The sequence below is a fragment of the Orcinus orca genome, chromosome 21 (genome assembly GCF_937001465.1).
Source record: "Orcinus orca chromosome 21, mOrcOrc1.1, whole genome shotgun sequence".
NCBI lineage: Eukaryota > Metazoa > Chordata > Mammalia > Artiodactyla > Delphinidae > Orcinus > Orcinus orca.
In genome coordinates this window covers 24,937,784-24,963,565 of record NC_064579.1, presented here as the reverse complement: position 1 = coordinate 24,963,565, position 25,782 = coordinate 24,937,784, and the positions used below count along the sequence as shown (strand labels likewise).

Below are 25,782 nucleotides of genomic sequence, written 5' to 3'. Positions count from 1 at the left end.
TCCCCAGTGTGGGTGGCCTCATCCAATCCACTGAGAGCCCGGACAGAACAAAGAAGCCGGGAAAGGGAATTCGACGGTCTGCGTCCGCCCTCGACTTCGGAGCGCCTTTTTCTCAGGTTTTGGACTCAGACCAGGAACCCCATCCGCCCCAGATTCTCAGGGCTTGGGACCCAGAGGGAATTTTACCACGGCTAAACAAAAATGACTAAACTAAAAATTAAGCAAGTTCTTTCTAACTAAATAAAGGCCAAATATAGAGAAATCTGCCTGGGTCTACCCTTGCCAACGATGTTCTCGGAAACACTGGTGGACTTTGCAGTAATAAGAAACTCGGCTAAAGATCACCTGTACGACAGAAGAGGTCAAAATGATTTTAAAAATTCGTATCGAGACTCACAGAAGCCTGCTCAGCTGGCTGGCGTCATGAGGGACGTACTTACAATTCAGGATTTCTTTGATTACCTTAGGAAAATATAATCCAATGTCATAGAGTTTGGATTGGCCTTCATGACACAGAGAGAGAACATTCTGGACTCTCAAAGCTTTCTCTGTTACGGAACAATATGTTTAATACAAAACTAAAATACGGAGATAGGATTTTTATGCCAGAGGAATTTCAGCCTCTTTCCAAAAAAGGGAAAAAGTTCAACGAAAGCATATGTTCACCCCACACATTTTTAAATCTTCACCAAGAGATCTTCTGTAAACACCCAAGTTTCGCTTTTCCCCCCATGACCACTACTGTGATTGTTTCCAATGAGTTTCCTTCCCTTCGAAATGCCTTAATTAGCACACTCAAAAAGCATGCAGCCGTCTATGTATTTTGTTTTCCTGACAATGATTTTACATCCCGTGGACATTTCTAAGCCCGCATGAGACGTCACCTTCCCAGTCCAGTAGCCTCGGGCCCAAGTCCTGACGGGGAAGCTGCTGGGGGCAGCAGGCTGTGCTGGGAGTCTGGTCCCCGCCCCAGGGTCCCGGCTCGGGGTGCATCACCTGCTTGTTCCAGCTGTGAAGCTGCACTGTGACCCCTAATTAAACAAGCCAGAGGGGAGCAGGCAGATGTGCTGGGGACGCGATGGTACAGGAGAGACACCGCAAGTTGCCTTTTAAAGTTTTATTCACCTGAAGCAAGAGAGAGCTGAGAGTACGGAGGCACACACGCTATCCCACCAGCATTTCAGAGCCCCTAGGCCTGAGGGCACTAGAGGGCACGACCCCAGCGCAACGTCAGCTCACCTCCAACCCACCCCGTCCAGCGCCTGCAGACACAGCGGTGCAGCCTCCCGGAAAACATCCGCCTTTCAGCTTAGAAGGACAGAAACCCCTAATCACCAAACCTGAAGACTAAAACCATAACGCACGATTGACTATCAAGCCACGCTGGACGCCGCGGGCCCTTGTCACCTGCTAGGAACAAGCACCCGCGCCGTCTGGCTCCTGGGCCACCCCTCACTGGGTGGGCAAGGACGCAGACGCGGGGAGGAGCTTGGGCTTGGCCTGCTGGGGTAGCACCACGTCGGGGATCTTCTCCCCGTGCTTGTATACGCTGACCGTCACGTCGATCTTCTCGCCCCCGTACTTGTTCTTGACATGGATGCTGTACTTGCCCGAGTCCTCGGAGGTCACGCCCTTTATGGTCATGCTGACATACTTGGCCTGCTCCACCTTGACCAAGAAGTGGTCGCTCAGCTCGATGTCCCTGTCGTTCTTGAACCACATCACTTCTGGGTCCGGGTTCCCGAACACCGTGCAGGTCAGGTTCAAAGTCTTGGGGGGAGGGTGGGCAGAGAGGGGAGAGTTAGAGAAAGAAAAGCCTGGCGGCCTCCGAGCAGCCTAGGCCCTCCACCCACTCGGCTATTGATCTGCCCTTCAGGACATTTAGTCAACATGCTCTTTACATATGTAGGCACCACACTAGACACCAGGGATCCAAAAAGAGCAGGAAGTTCACAGCTTCCTGGGGCAGCTGGAGAGAAAACTCAAAGGTAATCTTTTCTATTTGTTCCCAGATCTAATCCATGCGTAAGTTGATTAAAGAATTTCAAGGCAATCAAGCTCTGGGTTTTTCAGTAGATATTTTTAGCCTGGTTCTAAATTTCCTTTATATTCAGACTCATGGGTTCCCTTTACCAGTTCTTCTGGCAAATCCAGAGACTGCGTTGTCTTATGATAAACTGCATTGTGGACACTTAGCAAAGCATGCTTTCAGTCCAGGATAAAGTAAAACTACTGCTAATCCTCAATCCATGACCTGCAGGTACAGCTCGCCAGGTTTCCCTCAGCGGCTAAAGAAAAGGGCTCTACGTTTTCGTGTTTTGGCCTAATAAAAATTCTCTCAAGTAGCTATGTCCCCGTGACACTGAGATGGAATCACTCAAGCGCCCAGAGAAGTACCAATTAGATATCAGTAATTCCAGTGACAGGTGACCGATGATAACTCCAATAAATGGTTTCCCTTATACACCCCAAAATGACCTTGACAGCTGGAGCGGAGGTTGCTCTTTTTATTTCACACGAGGCGGGTGGGTCGCGTGGGCGAGGGTGTGGGTGGGGCCCGCCTGCCCCTTCATTCACGCCCTCGACCAGCCCCTGGGACCTGTGGCATCAGAGCCAGGTGGACACCGGGGCTGGAAACACCGGGTGTCACAAACACACCATGTAATGTGTCTCCCCGTGATGGGAAAGGTGCCCTGTGTGCATGCGGAGGGTTAGACTAGTCCCTCCTTTGAGGACACAAGTTTCCCAGCAGGACCCAGGACGCCCCCCTCCACACCGGCTGCTGGCACTGGGCCTGCCGTGGGGACCCCCGCTTCGTTGCCTGCCCTCACCTTTCCCTCCATTATGGTCACCACGTCGGGTAAGCCGCCGAGCACCTTGCCGCGATCTGCAAGAGCAAAGCGCCTCTGCTGAGAAAACCGTCCACGGGGACGATCCCGGGGGTCGGGCCCCGGGCTGAGCACCGAGGGGCGCAGCAGGAGCTGGGAGGGGAGCACTGGCCCGGGAGAGGACACAGGGCAAGGCACACCGTAGCGGGGACCCGCGCTAAGGTGCAGGGTGGGAGCAGGGGGTAAGTGACTCCGAGCACGGGGGTCGTGAAACGGTCGAGAGGAAACGCGGCCGTGAGCCGGGCGTGAGGAGGAAAGTCTCAGCAGGGGCTCAACACAGGGCAGACCCCGTCCTTCTGTAATTTAGTTTGGGAACTGGGGGCCTGGCCTCTGGAGAGGGGATTTTGCAGGGGGATGTATTGCAGGTATATTTTCATTTTCTGTCTACTGTGATGCTCTGACATCTTAAGTCCCGCCTGGCTGGGCAGAGACAACCCCCCACCAGCCAAGGGCCCAGCCAGGAGCCCGCCTGTGACCTATGCCGACAGCGCGGCCAGGCCCGGCCTCCTCCGCCTGCCCCGCCCCCGGGGAGGTGACCCTCCTCTGCCCGAAACACCCGGGCCGGGTGCCCGGCGGCTCGGGGCAGCCCTGTCACCCAAAGCCCGGCAAAATCACTAAAAGCAGCCAATCGTACGTGTTCCCCCCGCCCCGCCTGCCTTTCCTCTGGAAACCCCAGTAAAGGCCGTGCCCTCAGTCTTCCCTCCGTCCTGTCCTCTGTCCCCTGACCCCCTGGCCATCCCCCCACGTGCCCGGCGTGGCCCTGCCTCTAGGACCCAAGAGCCCAACAAACTGTCCTTCCTGGGCCTGTCCTGAGCCTCCTCCGGCGGCCGCTCCTGACTGACCAGCTCGTGAAAGGACACAGAACAGGTGGTGGAAGGTGAAGGCAGAAAGGAGGTGGGGGGGGGAGGGGGCGGGGGAGCTGGAAGGCGGGCTGTGGGGAAGCTGGGGATGAGCAGCTGAGAGCAGCAGGGGCTGTGGACAGTCCTGAGGGTTTCCAAGCAGGCGACAGGGTTTGCTGTCTATTATTCAATGCACAAAATGAATACCCTTAAGTACAGACCCTCTGCCCCACCCAAAATAATATTTTGTGCTTGCTATAATCTAACATGTACTTACTTTTCTCTGCAAAAGCAGCTGCCCTGAAAATTAAAGGGGGGCAGAGAACAGAATAAAAGAGTCATGAGCAAATGCTATCAACCAAAAGCATCACACATTTCAGAGGTTTCTTAGAGATGAAAGCAAAATGAACGAGGAAACGTGTTTGCTTCTCCTAGAAGAACACATTCGGGTCACAGGGTCTGAGGACCCGTATGTATGTACTTTTCCTGCCGTTTCCCACTGCCCTGTCTTCCAGCTGATAAAACTCACAGAAAAGTTTCTTTTTCACCAGATTACGTTGGAGATTTTTAGATATTTTTGAAAATGTTGGTATTTGATTTACCTAAATCGTCCATTCATCCATTCAACAAATATTTACTGAATAATCTAGTACGAGACAAAGACTGTTCTCCATGTCGGATGCTCTAAACATTACACACATGTTTAGAAATCCCCAGTTATTCTTTAAAGTTGCTCTAAACACTGGGATATTGTTCAGCTAAAAAGAAATGAGAATTTTCTGTACCTTCCTCTCAATTTCGCTGTGAACCTAAAACTGCCCTAGAAATATAGTCTTAAAAAAGAACCTAAATATATAACATTAAAAAATTGCTCTGTGTGATGTGTTGCTACAATTATACCTATTTCAGAAATTCAGCATTTAAATTCATTTAAATTAACCCAGGGTTGGGCTTCCCTGGTGGCGCAGTGGTTGAGAGTCAGCCTGCCGATGCAGGGGACACGGGTTCGTGCCCCGGTCTGGGAAGATCCCACATGCCGCGGAGCGGCTGGGCCCGTGAGCCATGGCCGCTGAGCCTGCGCGTCCGCAGCCTGTGCTCCGCAACGGGAGAGGCCACAACAGTGAGAGACCCGCGTACCGCAAAAAAAAAAAAAAAAAAAAAATTAACCCAGGGTTATTATAACTCTAAAATTAATTGATAGATGCATTTACAGTTTAGAAGAATGCCTTCTTCTAAACACGGAATGGCTTAAATTGTTATTTTTAATCCCAGTTCCTAGGAAGATCACATTCCTTGGGTCAGCTAGGCTTCCACAGATGTTCCCACACCCAGCCAGAACGACACCACGTCATCTGGACCCCAGACGGAAACAGAATAGCCAAGCATGCAAATCTTACTTGAGCTGCTGGAATTCGGCAAACGCTTCATCAAAAGCTGCAAGGAAATATTTTGTACATTAGTAACCGTTTGAACGTGCTTGGCTTTTACTCATTCCCTTAGCTGCCCTGCTCGTGACTTTGCTTCATGAAACTGATTAAGGTTTGCTTAACGAAACAGCCAAATGAATGAAGTCATGTTCTCTGAATGAAAGTGGTAAAATCAGATAGCTTCCCTCTCAGCATCCTTGATCACTAAGGTCATCCCTAAGTACAAAATTACTAGGTGCTAAAGAATAATGATCTTACCTTGACCGGACAGGTCAAGTGACCGTTGATGGGTATCTTGGCCGTCAAAAATCTCGAAGGTGTATTTCCCTTTATCCTTCTCGGTGGGCTCGCAGATCTTCAGCCAGGCCATCTCCTCACTCCCACCAACTCTCATGTGCTCGCCCGATGCAATCTTGGCATCCCTTTGAAAAAGTCACAGGGACATACTCAATTTAGAATCGCATATTATATGCACGATACCTGTGGGGCAATATTACACATCTTTCAGGGAGAGCCTCCTCTAACTGGCTGGAGCTGGTGTCATCATAGATTTTTCTGGATATTATACATTTACTAACTACATCAGCAGCTCAGCTCTGAAAACCTTCTGAAATTAAACCTGATACTTAGTTTTTAAAGATACCTTGTGGTTTAACATATGCTTATTGGTAATAGGTAATAGACTCAAATACTCTTGACTGTATGGCATTTTTCTGCTCAAAAAGTTAAAAATAGAGTCACCACGTGATCCAGTGGAGGCACACCCAGAAGAATTGATGGCAGGGGCTCGAACAAATATTCGTACACTCGTGTTCATAACAGCGCGACTCACAGTAGCCAAAAGGTAGAACCAACCCAAGTGGCCATCGACAGATGATGGATAAACCAACTGTGGCCCATCATATAATAGAATATTATTCAGCCTTGAAAAGGGAGGAAATTCTGACACCTGCTACAACATGGATGGGCCTGGAGGACATTATGCTGAGCGAAAGAATCCACTCGCAGAAGGAGAATGACCGCGGCATCGGCTCAGACAGGACGAGGGGCGAACGCTGCGCTAGAGGGGGAGCCCACCAAACGCCAAGCCACACGCAACCCGCTGGGCGCCCTTCTCAGAGCCCTAACCCCACCTGGGCTCTAGCGCAGGAGCCCACGGCCCCCTGAGCCAGCATGCGCACCGCCTGGCGCGTGACCCTGAGCTCAGCTCCAGAAAGGAGCCACCCGCCTTCCATCCTAAGCCCTGACCTGAGTTCTGACCCCGCCTCTGTCACAGCCCCGACGCCTTGCTGGACTGGGCACAAATGCTGTTCCCAGACACCATGTGAAGCCACCCGCCAGCAGAGGGCCGGCAGCAGACACCCCCCCACGCCTGGCTCCCCCTCCCAGCTCAGAGCCCCCAGCCTGGCTCCACCCCTGGAGTGAATTCCAGAACCCTCCCTGATCAGCAGTCCCACCCTCACCCTACACCCGCTAAGGCTGGCTTCTGCTGAATTAGCCAACTTATAAGAAGGCAAACGAGTCCTGGTAGCAAAGCACAGCTGCTGGCTGCACTGGATCTGTTATCACTGTTACCCCCCAGACAGTGACTTTGGCTCGAAGGACTATTTGTTATTGTTATTGTTTGGGGACTTAAATGGGCCAAGTCGGATAAAACCTCTTCCTTGGTTTTATTATGGATCACAAAACATGCCCAAATCCCTTCACTCCCAACTAAATTTAAAACATCTTATGTTAAGGTAAGAAAGAGGAGGATGAAAGAAAGCCTAGGTGTGTCTGCTCGTTTGTGCGAAAGAAACCCAGGAGATGGGTCCCTGCAGGGTGTGGGGAGGGGCTGGAGGAGAGGGTGGGAAGGGGTGGTGGGCACACCTGCACGGCTGCCCCACATCTCCCCTCCCCCAGGGAGCTCCAGGCTTCACTGAGATTTCAGGGGCCTCTGCATGTGAAATTTCCCGTTTGAATTAAAATCCAAAGCGTTTTCTTCTATAAAGAGGCCATGTGGCGTCTTCAGTGGCTGTCATGCTTCTAAGTCTTCAGTGGTCCATACTTAGCAATTGGAGGTCTAGCCCTTTCTCGATGACAGAGTAATTTCACCTTCGAGCAAGAGAACAAAATCCTTTTGCGAAGGGACATGTCTGCTGAGTTCCCCTTCGTATGCTTCTAACTCGTTTGAGATAGGTTTCAGCATTTCTTCTAAGTGGCCCTCGATGTCTTACTCAGCATTTCGTCAAAGAACAATCGGCCTTGCTGACACCCACATTTCCCCAAATCCTCACCATTCTCTATTGATTTCTCGCCACCCACTGGCACAGAATGTTCAGGTCCACAGCTCGAGTCTCCCTTGGGCGTCCCTGACTCTGTTAGGTGGGCCATTTAGCATCCAGCAGCACATTGTATTTCTTTCTTTTTTAAAAAATAAATTTATTTATTTATTTATTTTTGGCCGTGTTGGGTCCTCGTTGCTGCACGCGGGCTTTCTCTAGTTGCGGTGAGCGGGGGCTACTCTTCATTGCGGTGCACAGGCTTCTCCTTGCGGTGGCTTCTCTTGTTGTGGAGCACAGGTTCTAGGCACGTGGGCTTCAGTAGTTGTGGCATGAGGGCTTCAGTAGTTGTGGCATGCGGCCTTCAGTAGTTGTGGCACACGGGCTCAGGAGTTGTGGCTCCCGGGCTCTAGAGCCCAGGCTCAGTAGCTGTGACGCACGGGCTCAGCTGCTCCACGGCATGTGGGATCTTCCCGGACCAGGGCTCGAACCCGTGTCCCCTGCATTGGCAGACGGATTCTTAACCGCTGTGCCACCAGGGAGTTCCCGCAGATTGTTATTTCAACAAATGTGTTATATTATTCTCTATTTTTCCAAGTATTGCCTCACAAGAACTTACTTAATAGTCAAATAGTGAAAAATAACCAAGGTTATATTTTGGTGATAGAATATAACTATAAAATAAAGGTTAACATAGCATTGAATACTAGGTAATAGTCAAGTAGTAAAAAATAACTAAAGCTTATATTTTAGTTATTAAAGAACTGAAGAAATACTTGTGTTGATTCTGCTTGGAGAAGAGAAGGCATGGCGACAACCACGCTCAGGAGTCCGTGGAAATCTGCAACACGACCGTGAGCTCTGTTGGTCTCTAGGGATGGTTTCTTCTGATACAACTTTTTTGATGAGGCAGACGTGTGATCCGAGCCCTTATCTCTCAGTCCGTCTGTCCGCCTGCAACCAGTCCCCTCCTTTCGGCTGGATGGCCCTCAGCACCGTAGTGGCCAGAATCAGACCAACTAGTGTTCGATCCCTGCTCTTTCACTTACTAGTTGTGTGACTTTGAACGAATGATTTATCTTCCGCTTGCAAAACCTCAGTTTTCACATCTATAAAATGTGAGTATTAATACCAAGCTCATGGGGCTTTTGTGAGGGTTAAATGAAATCATGCGCGTGAAGTGTATAACACACGGTAACACAACATACATGTACCCGCGTGCCCAGGCACGTGTTCCCGCGGGATGTGGCATGTATTTAAACTCTGCACGCCCGGCACCCAGCACAGAGCGAGCCGTGCCCTGGGAGGCAAAGCTGGAGAAGCAGCAGCCCCCTGCAGGGGACAGACGCGTTTCCCAGGGAAGATAAGACCCTTATCACAGCTGCACACAACTTACTGAAAGATGATAGGCTGTGAATGACAAAGAAGCCCAGAGAAGGAAGTGATTCATTCTCCTTTTCCAGGAGAAGAAGGTCTGATTCCGCTAGAAATAGACATTTACTCATTGGTTTTTAAAAATATATCCTTATCAACAATTACATCACAAAACTACACCAGAGTTTCAATCTTCAAAGCTCCTGTTGTTGGAATCCTCCAGAAAGAGCCACTTCCCCACAAACCCCTTAGTATGGGACCTGCAGTGACTGCACCCGATACAGATTTCCATACTAACTACCAAAAACAGAGACGCAGGATTCCAAACACAGATGCACTAAGACGTCAGTACATCTTCTTAGTTTATGCTTCTGATCATAACTAACATCTACGACAAAAGCACAGCACGTCAAAATGTAAATAGGAAAAAGATATCCCAAGACATTTATCCATTCAGCACTTCGGTTTACTCACGAATAGATTCACCTCAATAATGCTTTTACAAGTAAATTAGTCATAAGCATGAAGTTTGCCTCTTGAAATGTTAATTAGGGAAAATAACATCTAAAGGCACGACGTGGACACTCTGAGGTCCCAGTCCATGGAGGAGCACACGACTTTGGTATATGGACATCACTGAAAACTTGGCCTGCAAGTGTTGCCCATGTCCTCAGGTTAGAGACAGACACCATGGTCCCCGCTCCATCCGCCCCCTTTGACGGAGTGCGTTAGAGATAACCCTGGGGGGATGGTCGGAAGGGCAAACTCCAGGGGGCTGGGGGCAGGCACTCGTCCACACGCTGTGACCATAATGAGAGTCTCCAATGTTTTAGTAGCGAACATGCCCACCTGGACAGGCAACCAGCAGCAGACATGAAATACAGAGAAAACCTGCTGTTTGTACAGGGTTTCATCCTCTCGCTTTCTTCTTTTACGTACAATTAAGTTTGTTTTGGTCCTTTTCTCTTTAATCAATCTAGTGAGAAACCAACAGATTGGAAATCTGGAGCACCTTTTCCAAATATTATTTTTCCATTAGCTCTGCTGGATTCCAGACAAAATGTGTGTCACTAGTAAAACCACCTTTGTCCAAACTAAAACCCTGAAGAACTTTGTCTCCAGTACCTTCAGGCACATCTTTATCTTTCTCCTTCTCCACCCCCCAATCCCTGCCCCCCCAGTTTCTGTGATGGTCCCTCCCTGAGCCCAAGGCTGTCATCATTTCTCAAAACTACAAAGTCTTGAGCAGACTTGGCTATGAACGCGTGTCCCAGCCGTGAGCCCTGGGCACCGCCCCATGGATGGCATGGCCACAGTCCACGGCACATGGACACTTACTTGTGGTACCAGTTCACTTTCATTTCTTCGGTGAAATATTTCATGAAACACTGAAGTCTTATTTCTTCCGCGGTGCAAAGTATCTTCAGTGGAGAAGCAGAGGCTCCTGCAGAAAATAAAACATACTCAGATCTGAGGAAAGCCGTCTGTGCTGTGTGAGGATGGACAAGCCCTGTGGCCAGGTTACATCCTGCTGTAAATGCATCCTCACGCATATATTCTAACATCCGTCAGCCACAAATCCTTACCATTTGCCCAGGCCATGTTCATTCATTAAATAAGCTTTTGCCACACCAAAATTATCTGAAAATCTCTTTGACAATAGCATCAAGGAACTCAAATGGCCCCAAGAAAATATTCCCTAAGGGCACTTCTCACATCCCTGACCACTTCCATCCCGTCATTACCACAGGAATCAACTTATAAATTAGACCACACACAAGCTTCCCATATAGATGAGATTCCAAACTGACGGGGTCTGCCCTGTCTGCAAGATTGCATCCACCTTCTTGCATCTCCCCACTCCTTCTTCCTGGCATTTGCTAAAATAACCTTTCCCCTGAAGGGAATGGAGCCCCTAGGCACTCAATCCCCTATAGAACTTTCTGGAAAATCCATGTAAATGATGTAGGGATGGGAATCCCCTCATGGAGCTCCGTGGCTGCAGCCCGTCTAGCTGAATGCCCGACCTCCATGGCCTCTGGCGTCCTCTTTCTCTCTACTCCTGCCCAGAGAGAAAGGCAGAAAATGATTTTTCCAAACCCCTTCCTCCTCTTTGCTTCTCCCTACATGGGGGAGGGCAGTGGGCTGACCAGATGCAGAGGGTAACAAGCTGCACATCCCTGAGCACAAAAATACGGAAGTGTTGCAGTCTTAAGGAGGCCAAATAGCTTCAAGTCGAGGGTCATTTTTCAGACTACACTCGCAGTCGGTAAATGATCACGAGCCCACAGGGTTTTCCACTCAAGCGGGGAGGAGGGAAAGGTACCATCCATGAAACGGACAGACAGGAGAGCAGTTCTCAGCTCAAATGCAAGGATGGTGCCTGGCATTTTCCCTAAATACTGAGAATCAAGCCCTGCACACAGAATTAAACGCTACCCCACAGAACCAGATGGGTTTCATTTCAGCTAGAAAATCAACAGATAATTAACTTCGCCCACCACAGGGAGGAAAGGATGGCAGGATGCATGTTCTAAGTAATCAGATTACAAGAGCCTGACTTCCAAGAATGACGCTGACCAGGGCAACGTGACCTAGGAAGCTGTATCCCTATTTTCTGATTTTATATCCGCTGCATCCTTACTGAGCCTTGATTTTGAAGGCTTAAGGGGCATTTATATCTTATTAGACAAAATTTAACCAGATAGGTATTCAATCTACACAGTCGCCACACCGAAAGTAAGTTCTGCTATTGGTATTTCTGTTTCACAACTGATTCTGAAAGTTATTTGATTAGACATTTCAGAGTTCTATAACTATTAAAAATCAAGGTATACAGTTTAACCTTGGCCCCCTTTAGGCAAAATACACCTTAGACATTTTTGTAAAATTGAAGGACTGCCAACGTTAAAGAGCTGGATGGGTAACGTCTTAGAATACACATCTCGTGATGAGGGGGGAGTTCCGAAGCGCTGTAGAAGGAAGGCTGGACTCCTAATCTAGGGACATGAGAATACTCTGCTAGTGGTTAACTGAGTGACCCAGGACAAATCACACAACTTCTCGGTGACCAGAGTCCTCATCTAGATAATGTGGGTCTCTTCCAAGGTTCTGCAAAAATACAAAGAGTCCCTCAGCACGTCTTGTCAGATACAGTTCATGGAGATGCCGAAAACCTAACCAAGGACTTGGAGTCTCCAATTGTGCTTTCTCCATCTCAAAAGTCAGCATGGAAATGAAGAGAAATGTCAAAGGCATGCACACACATACACAGAAGCACGTGCACGTTCACACATACACACAGAGCATCATCCACGCAGAGAACTGTAACTTTGGCATCAATTTTTATAACGGGTTTGTTTGCAGCCAGAGAATTACAGAACTTTACATCCGGATGAGAACTTGGATGTCCCCTTGTCCAAATTCCTTATTATAAGGATGAAGAGGTTGAGGAACCCTAACTCTCTCTATAACAGCAGGTTTGCTTCACAGCCAAGCACAGCCTTTAACCTTCGGGACAGGAAGAACAAACAGTTCTGTTCTGTGGGCTGCTAGCTGACCCGGCAGGAAAGCCTCCTACACTCTGCCACCCACAAGCCGCTGCAGGATCCTCTCTGTGGGATCAGGGTCGGGAAGGAGGAAGCCCGGGAGGCTGACGTGAGGATCCCATATTTATCCAAAGCCTCTAGTTGGCCCTGAAATTCGAACAAAATTTGGGGGGGGGTCCCCAAGAAGAGCCACTGATTGCTTCCCAACATGCAAACCCCAGAGGCTGTTTGGACTTAGAAGCTCCGGGAACACTATCTCCCCACACCGCGCCCCCCCCCAAGCTGTGAAGGGAAATTTGGTTTAAAAGCCAAGAAAACGAATAGGGAAACGTTTCTGTGCTCCAGGAAACAGGAAATCACTGTTCTGACAGCTCTCTACTTGAAAATTCAGAAGTACTCCTTACAACAACCCAGTATTACGTCTGACGCTGCTCCGTGGAACTATAGAGTTTGACCCAAAACGCCTCTCCCGGGTGGAGCTGGACCCTCGTTCAATAGGCAGAGGCCACCAGGCACCCAACACGCGTGGCGAGACCGTGACTCGCGTCACAGCGTCCACGTGACTGTCAGCAGAGCACGGAGGACGCGTACCCATCTTCACTCCGGCTGTTTCAGGAGTGGCGCGCTCAGCGCTGTCTGCTATTGGTTAGACCAACTCGGGGCTGCATCAGGTCTAAAAAGCCACTGATTGCAGGTGACAAGAGCCCACTTGGAACCCGAGCAGGAATCATGGCGTTTTCAAGGATTAAGAATATTCCTGGGGGGCGGGGGGGCAGGTGGAGGAGAAGTGAGGGTGTGTGTACGTGTGAGCGTGTCTGAGTATGTGCTTGGGCGTCAGCACCCCCAAGGGCTCTCAGAAGACACAGAAGAGGCAGAGGCACAGCTTCCCTGAGGTCAGAGGACAGAGGATGGAGGTGACCGAGGTCCCTGATGGATGCAGCAAGGGGACGTGGGAAGCACAGATGTCACACCCGGACCGACACCCCAGACGGCCACGACACCTCAAGGCTGCGAGGAGAGCCCACTGCAGCCTGAGCGGGACGGCCGGGAAGACGGGTAAGCTCTGGGATAACGGGGCACGCACGTGGGCTGCGGAGAAGCCCCCGCTTGCTACTAACACAGCCACCTCGTAGATCGGGTAACGCTTGCTCTGCTCCTTTCCGGCTGCAACAGCACTGAACACGCAGCGTCCAGTAGACCCAGGGCCTGGCTCCTCGGGAGGACAGAGGCTGAAACGTGATGCCGTGTGTCCCGTGCCTTCTCTCTGCCCACCACACTCTCAGTAAGACACACGTGGTCCTTCCAGGCTCGGGCATCTGGGACTCAAGATCACGAGAATACAATAGGAAACTACCTCTGTCCCCTTCACTGGTACCTTCACTTTTCAAGACACCACGACCACTCGCATCACCAATGTTACAGGTCACATGATGCTTTAATGCAAGGTCATCCCATGGAGCATAAGCGTGAAGCCGCCTTTCAAGTGGCTTCATGTACCTGCGCAAAGTGGCGTGTACACCATGGAGTGGCATTCGGCCCATTAATAATCATCAGCAGTAAAACTCATTCAAAATGTGGTCACCTACGTGACAAGCAAAAGCAAAGAGGAACAGTCTATCTTACGGGGACGTTTTGAGAGAGTGATGAAAAAATAAACGTCAGAAGTTTTCCAGAAGAATGACCGAAAAACCTTACGGGGCAGCAGCTGAGCTCAGACCTGGGAGAGATGTGAGCTTCTGGTCCTGACCGGCTTCCAGAGCCCCGTGGTTAAGCCACCTAACTGCTCCGGGCCTTAGCTGCCTGATCTGATGACATCAATTAGGTCACCTCTAGAAAGCCCACAGCCGTAAAATTTTATTATCAGCAGAAAGCCCTTAAGCTATTATTATCAAATTAATAACAAACATCTTTGTTCTCACAGTTTCCATGGAAGGGTAAATAGAGAGGAAGAATTTATCTGCAAAGCTAAAAAGTGGTTTAGTATGTATTAAACCAGACACAAAACCAGAGGCTTCAAAATTCATTATCGCTATTCAGCATTTGTAACGCAGACGCTGAGAGCAATTATGGACAAAGCATCATCGGAGTTGACCTAAGGCAAATTATAAGAAGTGGCTAATTAGGGAGTCCAAACTGAGTTTGTTTTGTCTCTCTTTTTTTTTTTTAAGAAAAACATATTCTGCATATAATGCCGAAAACCCCCTTAAAAAGCATCACCGAGGCGGTCAGGTAACTGTTCCGCCGTTGAATCTGGGGCCTGTTCACAGGAGATGCACTGTGGTTCCATTAGCTGTGGAAAATGCCCTTCTCGGGAAATAGCAATTTTAGCACCAAAATGACTTGAAAGTTAGAAGGCATTTACTTACCACAGACTCTACTCATGGCCAAAATCATATCCTCGTACACTGAAAGGAAGAAGGAAACGTACCATTACGGTGTCTAATTTTATCAGCAGCATTTTCATGTTTAATTAAATTGATACAGGGAATCAGGATGTTCATTTGAAAAATGAAACATTAAAATGGCAATAGTTACCCATAAAAGGCTCATGTGTGGCGATAAATCCTTCTAATCTATTCACTTTTTAAACAAGGAACATTTTGCTCGACATAAATCCGACCATACATTTAATTGAACCTCTTCATCACTGTTTCGATCACTTTAATACATTTGTCACAAGATAGAACTTGGCTCCTTGAAGGTGAACTAAGACAGCATTTCATTGAAGCCCAGAGTAATATCATACCTTGTTCTAAAACACTCAAACAGCTTTGAATGCAACTCAAGTACAAATCTATTTTCTCTTCCTGTGTCCCCGCTAAAGAAACAATATGTACTAAGGATACAGACGCTGTGCCTTTATCACCCAGTTCATCCTGCTGGCGAAGTGGATTTCCTTTTAGTAGAAGGAAGAAGGTTTTATTCTACCTTTGCCAGCTATCTCAAGGACAGACACATCTTGACCTCTCTCGTCTTTCAAGGTTGCCTTATATTCACCATGGTCCTTCTTTGACAACTGCAAATAAAACACATCCCATATGTACATAAAACTGACGCCATGATACAAAAGGTAATACAGGCTGATACGTTCTCTTTGCAAACCATGGAAATTTAGGAGGCAAACTGGGAGATAATGCAGAATTCACAGGTTGTTTGAGACAACTTTCTTATCCTGTTTCTATCTCTTTTCTTTAACACAATGTACCTTTGGTAGGAAAAGCTCACAGACCCCCTTCTCCAGATCAGGCAACTTTTCCGGTTCATACAGAGCATCATCCTTTAGCCATTTGAAAACGGTTTCCTTCTTGGTGTTTGCAACCTACAAGACAGGAATCTTACGTTGAGTATGTGAATCGCTGTGGCTCATGAGAAAAAAAGTCTACTCTGATTTGAAATCACAGACCTAAAAAAAATCAATTTTTATTATAGACAGTCTCAGACAAATGCACATGGGAAAGCTGTTGGTTCTAATAATAGCAAATACATTTCTAAATTTTAGCTTCTAAAATAATTAAGCCCTGATAGTTCCATTCGGAAGAACAAATGATTCTTCTTTGTGCTAACCCATGAAATTAGACGGTGCAAGGTTTTTTGGTTCATGTGAGATGTCAATAATAAAGACAAGATGTAAGCAGTGTATTTTAAATTTATAAATAATATAAAATATCATTATTGGCCTATAAAACTGTTGAGTGACTGTTTTGGCAACATGACATTGCGGACACACAGACGCAGGGGAAAGAAACTTTAACACAAAACGAGCCCACTGGGCACGAGGACTTTCCTGCTACTAAAATTCCTCGAAATTCAATCTCTGCCATAAGCCTGAACTCGAAACTCAGCTTTGCAGAATTCCAAAGATGAGTAAGGATCTCAAGTCACATGCTCTGACCTACACGTCCCACGAAGAAGAATTCTGGCTCTGTTGGAGCGGAATGTACTGATCACATTGAATTGTGTGACACGGACCATTCTGCATTCACATCCCATACAGACTCAACAACAGAGATGTCAGCGACAAAAAACAAATTACAAACATTGAGAGCACGTGATTAGTTCCGAGAGTGTAGCAGTGCAACGTATTTTAGACTTCCCGTAGCAGCTACGTCAGTTGCTGTCGTTGGTGACAGCCCTGGGGGACAATCCCAGACGGCAGGGCTCCGGAATGTTCTACTCGCACTTGCACACGGGCACAGCAGCGTGCCCGATATGGAGAATAATTCCATAAATGTTTCAGAGTAAGTGCAGGGCTGTCTCCCGCTGGTCTGGGAGCTAGGCTCTTCCTTCTGAAGCCAGGACCACGTGGTGACAGTCAGGATGAAACGAAGCTAAGCAATTCCAGCAGACGATGTCCTTTGTCCTAACATCTCAAAATCTCCCTTGTGTCCGTTTCCACGCCAAGCCAATCCCCGACTCTCTCCCACCTTAATTCAGCACTGCTGCTTCTTACTCTCATTTTCCAAGGTATTTACACTGTCGGTCCTTGGGTGCTAAATAAAAACCTTTCCAATGACCTCCAGCCTCTGTTCTCTAAAACCTATATCCTCAGTTACTTTATTTGTCCTGTAGCTCGGGGTGCGGGTGGGGGGGAGGGGGGGTGTCTTCTGTCCCCAAATAACTCATTTGTCGCTTCTCTGAACTCTCTGCAATGTCTCTACCACTTTTTCTATTTTCCTCCCTCCTTCCTTCCTTCCTCCCTCCCTCCCTCCCTCTCTCTCTTTCTTTTTGGCTGCGTTGGGTCTTCGTTGCTGCGCAAGGGCTTTCTCTAGTTGCGGCGAGCGGGGGCTACTCTTCGTTGCGGTGCGTGGGCTTCTCATTGTGGTGGCTTCTCTTGTTGCGGAGCACGGGCTCTAGGCACGCAGGCTCAGTAGTTGTGGTTCACGGGCTCAGTAGTTGTGGTGCACGGGCTCAGTAGTTGTGGCACACGGGCTTCAGTAGTTGTGGTGCACAGGCTTAGTTGCTCCGCGGCATGTAGGATCTTCTCGGACCAGGGCTCAAACCTGTGTCCCCTGCGTTGGCAGGCAGATTCCTAATCGCTGCGCCACCAGGGAAGTCCTCTACCACTTTTTCAATACGCGCACCTCACATGTACATAAGTATCTAGGAAAAGGTCACCACAGGATCACTCCTGAGACACAGGGCCCTGCCCGAGTCTCACAGTGTCTGAGGGCGCTCTCACCAAAGCTTTACTGGAGGTGTGTGAGAAATCTCTCTCCCAGATTTCCTTCCGTTCATGACTGAGGTTTCTCTTGCCTTAAACTTTTCTTTTAAAAGATGATTTTCTGTAAAGTTATAATATGAATACGTCCACACATTGATTTTTCTCCATGTGTTTTGTTATGTAAGTAAATAGAACAATAACCACCTGCCAAAGTATTATTAGGCAAAAACCTATGTGGAAGAAGGGTTCACGGAACCCCAGGAGTGATGGGACATGAGTACGCAGGCTAGGTGGGTTAAATTGCCAAAGAGTCACCTCTCAAGCAATAGTTATTCAGTTTCTCCAATAGCTGTGTTCAAAGACTTATGACTCACTTTGATCAGGGAACTTAAAATATTATCAGATATTCACAGGAGGGCCTACACCATGTCAGAGCACATGGGGAGCCTATCTGTCCCACCGCCATTGTGAGCATGTACTCAGGACACCCTTGTCAGAAAAAAGGCCAACTGACTACAACATAGCCGCTGCCTTAATTGACATTTACCACCGTGTATGTTTAAGGTGTACAATGTACACAACTTGATACACGTATATATTGCAAAAATGGTTCCCACAATGAGGTTAGTTAACACATCCTTCACCTCACATGGTTACCACTGTGTATGTGTGAGTGGTGAGAACACGCAAGGTCACTCTCTCAGCAACTTTCAAGTATATAATACAGTGTTATTAGCTACAGTCACCACGCTGGGCATTAGACCCTAGAACTTACTCATTTCATAACTGGTAGTTTGTACCCTTTGACCAACATCTCCCCCACCCCTTAGCAACCACCACTTGTCTCTTTGCTTCTATGAGTTTGGCTTTTTTTAGATTCCACATAGAAGTGAAATCATGTCGTGTCTGTCTTTCTCTGTCTGACTTACTTCACTGAGCTTATTTCCCTCAAGACCCATCCATATTGTTACAAATGGCAGAATGTCCATCTTTTTTATGACTGCATAATATTCCTGTGTGTGTGTGTGTGTGTGTGTGTGTGTGTGTGTGTGTGTCACATCTTCTTTAGCCATTCATTCGTCAGCAGACCCTTGGTTGTGTCTACGTCTTGGCCATTGTGAGCAATGCTGCTACGAACACGTGGTGCAGGTGTCTCTCCACAACAGTGACATCACTTCCTTGAGATGGACTCCCAGAGGTGGGATCGCTAGATCGTATGGTAGCTCTATTTTTTTTTTTGCGGTACGTGGGCCTCTCACCGCTGTGGCCTCTCCCGCTGCGGAGCACAGGCTCCGGACGCGCAGGCTCAGCGGCCACAGCTCACGGGCCCAGCCGCTCCGCGGCATGTGGGATCTTCCCGGACCGGGGCACGAACCCGCGTCCCCTGCAAAGGCAGGCGGACTCTCAACCACTGCGCCACCAGGGAAGCCGTGGTAGCTCTATTTTTAATCTTTTGAGAACCTCGTACTGTTTTCCCACAGTGGCCGCACCGATTTACATTCCCACCAACAGTGCACGAGGGCTCCCTTTCCTCCACAGTTTTGCCAACATTTGTCATTTCTTGTCTTTTTGATGATGGCCATTCTGACAGGTGGCCTTCACCCTTGATTTGTCTTCTGCTTTCCCGCTCAGCGTCTAAACATGATTGAATGTCCCCATCCAGCCAGCGGGGAGAGAAGGACTTGACCCCCACGTCCACGACCCGCTGGGACTCCCAGGCTGTGATGGGCTCAGCTCAGTCTTCACCCATCTTCCATCCCATCAGCCAGCGCCGTTTGGACTCCCAGCCCCCGGCCACCAGCCCACCCGGACAGGCGGCAGGCCCCGCGTCAGCCCTCGCCTCACTCAGGACGCCGCTGTGCGGTCTTCACTCCTTGAATTCCTCACCTTCCTCATTCCATGAAGCCGCTTCTTGTTTCTCCTCTCACTTCTCTGAGGACTTCCCCTCGGTAATTCCCTTAAAAATCCTTCTCTCCTGTTCTACTCTGACAACATGATATTTTCCAAAATTCTCCAAGTTTCCGTTATCTTTCTGTCTCCAAAGGCTGACCTTCAGCAAACCTGCCCCACGGGCGTCGTGCTCACCGCCACGCATGTCCCGCTACCTCATAAGCCTCCACAGCAGAGCTTCAGTTTGCTGTGAGGGCCGGGCTCACGGTGTGCTGGTTATACCACATTGCCTGTGCTACAGGCGTAACCAATGAAGTACTTGCAAAGCTGAATTTATCCTCAAAATCCTCAGACTCGGTCCTGCCCCTGCAGTGCCGGTTAGTATCACAGCACCACCTGGTCTCCAAGACAGAGACCTAAGATCGTCCAAGACACTGTCCTCGCTCACATCCAATTACTCACCGACTCCTGCTGGAACCATAGCTCCCCAACAGTCTTCCAGTGTATCTCCTACTCTGTGCACGTGACCACTATGCTCGTCTGAGTTCCCATCTCTCACTGAGCCTCTTGGGCAGCCTCCCCTCCGGCCTTAAGAAACAGCCAGAGTCATCACGTTCCTGAAAACCCCAAAGGCAGGCTCCCCGCCGTCTGCAGACCAGAGTCCACCTCTGCCCTGCTGGATGCCCTCTGGTCCAGCCCCCAACTGTCTTACCCACCTTATGTATTTCTTATTGTGGTAAAATACAGATGACATAAAATTTACCACCTTCACCATTTTTAAGTGTACAGTTCTGTGGCACTACGCACATTCACGTTGCTGTGTAACCATCACCACCGACCATCTCCAGAACTTTCTCGTCTTCCCAACCAGATACTCTGTCCCCATTAAACACTGACTCCCTACCCCCATCCTTCAGCCCCTGGCCCCCTCCATCCTACTCTCTGTCTATGAGTTTGACTGCTCTAGGGACCTCACGTAAGTGGAATCATACAGGGTCTGTCCTTTCGGGTCTGCCTTATTTCATCCGTGTTGTAGCAGGTCACAGGATTTCCTTCCGTTTTAAAAGGCTGAATGACAGTCCGCGAATTTACCACATTTGTTTATCCATCCATCGATGGGCACTTGGGCCGCCTCCACCCTGGGTTATTGTGAATCGCGCGGCCACCATCATGGTGCACACATATCTATCTGAGGCTGGATCGTACCGTAATTCCACCCATTACTTCTGAGGAGCTGCCATACTGCTCTCCACAGCGGCCGACTCATAATTCACCCTCTAATGCTGCGGCTCCTAGTTTCCCACGCGGCTGTTTCACAGTTCAGCCTGTGGGAGCAGTTTCCACCCTCGTCGACCTGTATCCTTCTCAGTCATCCCCCCGCACTCAGCTCAGGACCACCCTCGTCGACCTGTATCCTTCTCAGTCATCCCCCCGCACTCAGCTCAGGACCACCCTCGCCGACCTGTATCCTTCTCAGTCATCCCCCCGCACTCAGCTCAGGACCACCCTCGCCGACCTGTATCCTTCTCAGTCATCCCCCCGCACTCAGCTCAGGACCACCCTCGCCGACCTGTATCCTTCTCGGTCATCCACCCGCACTCAGCTCAGGACCACCCTCGTCGACCTGTATCCTTCTCAGTCATCCCCCCGTACTCAGCTCAGGATTCACCGCTTTGCTGACTTGTCTGCTTGTTTTCCTCTCTTGTCTGTGAGTAGCTTGGGAACAGAAATGATGTACGATCGAGCTTTTCCCACAGCCTCTTCTTCTACAGAGACAGCCATATAGCAGGGGCTCGTTAACTTAAAGTCTGTTCCCCAAAATACAGGTTTTTATAGTTAGTAGTGATTCAGGCTTACTTTATGACTGAATTGCTCAAACAAAAACTTAAGAGCATCTTATTCCCCAAACATACCTTTTATTTCCTAAAGAAATCATATGAGCAGCATAGAAATTACCAGATACATTTCACCATAGCATTCTTTCCCATATGTTCACTTACAGAAATCTTAATAAATATTTTATAAACTACCTACTTGAATCTTCGTTCCGTTGCCCCTGTAATCTGTCGACAGAGACCACAGACGAGACTGAAAGTCTGAGTACCACCCGCCCCTAATCCAACCCCCTGCGCTTCACCACCAGTGTGACCTGAACGTAGCTGCTCCCTGACTGTCTCCACTGTCACAAGAATGGGAGTCTCACTCTCTCCTGGCTAGAACCGATTCCTCACCTTACAGACCAGCCGGACTTCACAATCTTCTGTAACATCCCAGTGCAGAAACTCAGCGAAATGAGGGCCTGGCGGGGAAAAGGGAAAAAAGTTTAAATAAAGGAAAAAAATGTATACATATATACATTTACACACACACATACAAATGCATTTTGGGCAGAAGAAAGTAGCTGTTCAGTCTGAAACCAAGATAATTTAATAAAACTAATTTTCAGGGCTCCGCAGTCAGTGTGTGCAATACTGATACTGAAATCTCTATTTCTAGCTGGGTGATGCTGTCTGATCTCTCCTTCTCAGTGATGTCTAATAGCTATTGCTCTTTAGCAGGAAGAATAATGAAATATTATATTTTTTTCTCAAGACGTGTGTCTAACAACATCCAACAGCATGGTATAGAAAAACGTTAAAATAGGAGAACTAATTGAGGTAAGATGAAGAAAAAGCCGTTTGACCTAGCAAGTATGTCAACACATGGTATTTATATAGCATTTGAAATCAAAGATTAATTTATATATCTTTCAAAAATATCATTTTTACTTAATATAAATGCAGAAGTCATATGCTAATAATACATTCAACACAAAAATACAAAGCAGTTTTAGAAAGTATTTATTGATTTCTTCCATATAAATACATCCTACAAAGTTGTAGGAATCATATTGTAGAAAAAAAATCATATTGTAGAAATGAGTACAATAAATATTTTTGACTACTAAAAATAACTTAAAACAATAAAAATAATGTCTTCATTTTATATTTTAAAAGCTGTATTCTAACTTCTTTCCAAAAACTATAGAAATCCCATATAAAAAATATTTTTCAAATAAACCCTTGGGTTGCAGTTCAGTTTCTCAAATTTATCCATTTTCCTTTGTAATGGAAATATGCATTTAATTAATATGCATTTTAATTTAATATGCATTTTAATTAATATGCATTTTAAGTTTTTACTTATTTATTTCTAATATGCATTTTTAAAACGATATGTTTAAAAAGTATTGTTTGTAATTAAAGTGAAAACATCTAAAAGTTGAAAAGTTCACACACTTTTAAGTAAAATAACAAGTTCCTGGCTCTTGGAACTGGGTCTCTTGCCCTCTCTCCGTTTCTCCTAATAATCCCCTGAACTCACCCACCCCCATTCTTTATTCCTTTTTGTCACAATCACTGGACTCCATCTGGACGTGTAATGGAGACACTCTTTCCTTATGACTGCAGGAAAATACCAACACTCAACAATAGATTCCAGGGCTTTTCAAGGTAGAGGCAAGAGAAAATACCGATGAAATAAAGGGAAAGGTCAAAGAACAGAAGAGAATCCAAACTTCTACAGCTAAGAAGTGGTCTGACTTCTCGATCATTTAAAATCGAAGTTAGAGTCGTTTGGCATTAAGTAGGATCTGCTCCAAGCAAATGCTCAAATCCTAAACCTTTGTCTTGTGCTAGTGGTGGGGAAGCCAGCCAACCACCTACCTTGTTTCCTGAGAAATTCCTTTCTTTGAAATTCAGCCTCTTCTAGGACAGCCTTGAATGCTAAATCCAATATTTGAGGGGAAACAAATAGAAATGAAATACATTTGCTTCTCTCTGGTTGAAAGAATTCGCTTTGAATTTTCCTTTACAGACACATGAAGACCTTCCACGCAGCATACCGTCTCCGATGAGAACCAGAGAAGACTGACTTTTGGCTTTCCCGTCGTGAATCTGCACAGTGTAGGTGCCTTCGTTTTCGATGGTAAACTGATCCATCACCATCTCGATAAGGCCAGTTGACTTGTCACACTTGATTCTGTGTGTCTGGGAGCACAGAAGGAAGGGGAGAATTCCACCGTGAAATTCCTCCCTCCAGTTTTCTCACTGGCACCTAACGGTTGCATCAACTATTGTATCTTAAGGGATCATGGTGCCCAAAAAACACACAAAAAGAAATTTCAGCCACTGAACCTCTTGGTGAACCAAAGAGCAAACGAGGGACCTCTTGGTGAACCAAAGATCAAACGAGGGACATTCGGCGATGAAGCCCTAGGTCTGTGTGGGGAGTGACCTACACACGAAGAGCCCAGCAGAAACTCTGCACACTCCTCTGGAATGTGCACCTGATGTGAGATAACTCAGCACACGGGGGAAAGAGAACGGGGCGCCCTTGGCCATGTCCGATCACAAAACCACAGGCAACAACCAACCATCTCCACAGCCATGAGGGCTTCAGTCTCGGGGACTCTGGGGACACGGGCATCACAACTGGTCGCCCCCACTCAATACCACCACCAGCACCAGGGTTGAAGGTGCCCAGGCTCTGCATCCCCCATCCGGGCAGCCTCCAATGGGGACCCTTTCCCGGTGCTGCCCGTCCAGAGCTCACGTCTGCCTCAGACTCTGCTCTCATCGCTTCTGATGAGCTACAGAGACTGACGTGTGGTTGCGAATGGACCATGTCTTGTTATTCCACCCTTGGATACGATAAATGCAATCAAGCAGGGGTCAGGGAGGCAGAAGGAGCACATCCAAAGAATGACTCGTCTTCGATGCAGCCATCATTCAGGGCAAGGACAGCACAGGGACCGGGGCTCCCCTCAGGAACACGACTCACAACACCACAGAAGGGCTGCTTCCTCTGGCCTTGAACCCCCCAACGCTACGCCCAGAATGAACAAAAGCATGACAACCTTTGCTGGTGACCTTTCCTGCAGGCATTCCTGCCTCCTTCCAGAGGAGCCCAGCTGGGATTTACGCAAAGGCTTCCCAGCCTGAGTAATGAGCCGTCCCAGGAAGGTGGGGCTGTGGGGTGAGATGAGCGAGTCATCGCCAGTAACCTGTGGTCGGCAGCCAACAAACAGGACGAGAGGGAGGAAAGGCCACTCCTTGCCCCGAGAGCCTGCACTCCTCCTACAGCCCTTACCTTGATGAGACTATCACAAAGAACTCCTATCTGCGGGTAACTAACAGAAAATGTGTGAGATCGGCCTTTTTCTGACACATCGTGTGTATTTATTTTCACAATGCTCTTCTTTCTCTTTCAGGTGACATTTATATTTTGGATTCCAAATGCCAGTGTCACAAGAGAGCTGAGAAGATGGATATTAGCAAAATAGCACCTTTGTTCGACATCCCTAAGCCCGTTTCCCTCCGCGTCGGGCATCGTTTCTAAACCCTCCTGCCTGACTTTGGAAGCGGCACCTCTGCTGTCTGACCCCTCCGTTTAATCCAAGTGTATTTCCAAGATGCCCTGTGGCCACTCCCCTGGTCAGCCCACCCTCCTCGCCCCCCGGTCCCCCACCTTGCTAGCTCTCGCGTGTGCAAGCTGCCGGGCCCACCTGTTCCGGGGCCCATTTTCTGCGTTCCTCCTCCGAAGGAGAACCCAGGAATCCACTGCTCTTGAAATCTCCCCTAACTACTCCAGTCTCTCCACACCCCCGCCTTCTCTGAATCGGTGCTCGCTGTACTGTTTTAACACGCTCTCCATTCTGTATTTTTTCTATATCATTCTCTGATTGAAGCTGTATTTCTTCAACTCTGGGATAAGCTCCAGGAGGGCAAGTTTACAGCTCATTTTTCTAGGCTATGGCAGACAATCAAAAACTATCTGCAGACTATAAGCTGCCGTCCACGGGGAAAGGAAGATGAGTGTCTGAGGTCCCAAGGGTTAACGTGATGCCTGAGGTTCTGTTTGATGAAATATGACTTTCAGGTTTTAAGTGAATAAAGCTCACCCCCGCCCACAGGTCCTGACTTCCAGGAAACATACAAAAATCACCTGGAAATCGGAAACTCCAATATTGTTTCAAGTAAGTAAAGCATACACTGTGTACCTGTACAACATCGCTTAGATTTTTTTCTCAATGGGAACTTGGTGTATATAAAGGAGAGAGAGAGAGAGCAATGAACGAGAAGACATGAGCTCAGATTACATTTAAAGAGAGAGGCCATTTCAGGAGGCGGTACCGATTACAGGAAGCCTCCTGATTACGGCAGCAGGACACTGCTCCCTCCCCGGAGACTCCAGTAGTTCTTGGGGGCTGGGCAAGGAACAGCAGTCTGAGGGCTGCAACAGGTGTACCTCGCCGGGGTCCTTGAGTTTCTTTGCAGTTTTGAGTATTTGCTTTTGAATACGGGGAGCGAGTTTCAAGTTGATCAGACAACGGTGCTGCTCTGGTCTGTAAGAT

General features: G+C 48.1%; 1 protein-coding gene across 1 annotated transcript in view; it reads right to left on the bottom strand.

The window, feature by feature from the left end:
* Positions 1-1,102: 1,102 nt before the first annotated feature.
* The window catches only part of MYOM2 (myomesin 2), an 81,289-nt gene continuing 56,609 nt past the window's right edge, over positions 1,103-25,782 (bottom strand). Inside the window, exons 26-37 of the mRNA XM_004281757.3 lie at positions 23,272-23,416; positions 23,093-23,152; positions 21,620-21,687; positions 15,543-15,656; positions 15,266-15,353; positions 14,704-14,742; positions 10,128-10,233; positions 5,413-5,576; positions 5,125-5,161; positions 4,005-4,027; positions 2,832-2,887; positions 1,103-1,770 (exon numbers count right to left, since the gene is read on the bottom strand). Coding sequence (XP_004281805.2) covers positions 1,453-1,770; positions 2,832-2,887; positions 4,005-4,027; positions 5,125-5,161; positions 5,413-5,576; positions 10,128-10,233; positions 14,704-14,742; positions 15,266-15,353; positions 15,543-15,656; positions 21,620-21,687; positions 23,093-23,152; positions 23,272-23,416 — 1,218 coding nt within the window. The 3' untranslated portion in view covers positions 1,103-1,452. The remainder of the gene's footprint in view (positions 1,771-2,831; positions 2,888-4,004; positions 4,028-5,124; positions 5,162-5,412; positions 5,577-10,127; positions 10,234-14,703; positions 14,743-15,265; positions 15,354-15,542; positions 15,657-21,619; positions 21,688-23,092; positions 23,153-23,271; positions 23,417-25,782) is intronic.